Source organism: Neopelma chrysocephalum, unplaced genomic scaffold, assembly GCF_003984885.1.
Source record: "Neopelma chrysocephalum unplaced genomic scaffold, ASM398488v2 Primary Assembly neopelma1_87207, whole genome shotgun sequence".
Classification (NCBI taxonomy): Eukaryota; Metazoa; Chordata; class Aves; order Passeriformes; family Pipridae; genus Neopelma; species Neopelma chrysocephalum.
In genome coordinates, this window is record NW_020916622.1 from 1 (window position 1) to 1,387 (window position 1,387).

The window sequence follows — 1,387 nt, forward strand, 5'->3', positions numbered from 1 at the left end:
GCCCTGCTGAAGGCCTGCACGGGCGAGTTCTCCCTGGAGTCCATCCTGCTGCTGCGGCTGCGGGGCCGCGGCATCGCCCGCCTGGGCTGCCTGGCCGACTGCTCCAACCTGGAGTGGCTGGACCTGTCCGGCAACGCCATCGCGGCGCTGGCCCCGCTGGCCGCCCTGCGCGCCCTGGCCGTGCTCAACCTGGCCGGCAACCGCGTGGCCAGCGTGGAGCCGCTGCGGGGCTGCCGCAGCCTGCGCCAGCTCAACCTGGCCGGCAACCGGCTGCGCAGCCTGCGCCAGCTGCGCTGCCTGCAGGGCCTGCGCCACCTCGAGAGCCTGCGCCTGCGGGACCCGCTGGCCCGCCTGGGCAACCCGCTGTGCGCCGCGCCCGCCTACCGCGCCGCGCTGGCCGCCATGCTGCCCGGCCTCAAGGCCATCGACGGGCAGCGCGTGGCCGGCCGCGGCAGCGAGCTCTTCCGCCTGTGCCGCGAGCTGGACGCCGCGCTGGACGGCGGCGGGGCCGCCGCGGCCGAGGGGCCGGCGGAGGAGCCCCCCCGGGGCCGCACCCAGCCCTGGGTGCAGGCCGGGTTCTGGGAGCCGCGGGCGCCGCGCCCCAGCGCCGTGCTGGAGGAGGCCACGCGGCAGCTGGGGGAGGCCCTGCGGGAGTGCCGCGAGCTCGGCCGGCGCGCAGACGACTCCATCGCCCAGGCGCAGAGAGCGCTCGGCCGCCGGCACGCCGGAAACTACGGCTTCTGAGCCGCCGCGGGGACGGGGGGCACGATGGGGGTGGAGGGGCTGCAAATGGGGCCGGGGGGGCTCCAAATGGGGCCGGGGGGCACCCAGAGACACCACAGCCAACACTGGGACTGGGAAACCACCAGAGACACCACAGCCAGGAGCCCTCGAGTTCTGAGCTGGGGGACTCCGTATAGGGTTGGGGGCTTCCAAATGGGGGGGGGGCTCCAAATGGGGCTGGAGGGCACCCAGAGACACCACAGCCAACAACAGGACTGGGAAACCACCAGAGACACCGCAGCCAACACCGGGACTGGGAAACCACCAGAGACAGCACAGCCAGGAGCCCTCGAGTTCTGAGCTGGGGTGGGCTGAAACAGGGCTGAGGGGCTCCCAAAATGGGGCTCAGGGGGCACCAAACGGGGCTGGGGGACTTTAAATTGGGTTGGGGGGGCTCCAAATGGGGCCGGGGGGCACCCGGAGACACCGCAGCCAACACCGGGACTGGGAAACCACCAGAGACACCGCAGCCAGGAGCCCTCGAGTTCTGAGCTGGGGGACTCCATATGGGGTTGGGGGCTTCCAAATGGGGCCGGGGGGGGTCCCAAAATGGGGCTGGGAGGGCGCCAGATGGGGCCAGGGGGGCACCCAGAGACAACACGGC

At 73.0% G+C, this 1,387-nt stretch overlaps 1 protein-coding gene across 1 annotated transcript; it reads left to right on the forward strand.

The window, feature by feature from the left end:
* Positions 1 to 3: 3 nt before the first annotated feature.
* On the forward strand, positions 4 to 1,378 carry LRRC61 (leucine rich repeat containing 61; the record flags this gene model as incomplete). Its single annotated transcript, XM_027706993.1, has 1 exon — positions 4 to 1,378. A coding segment is annotated over one exon (741 nt), but the record flags the coding sequence as incomplete, so codon positions are not given.
* Positions 1,379 to 1,387: the final 9 nt, after the last annotated feature.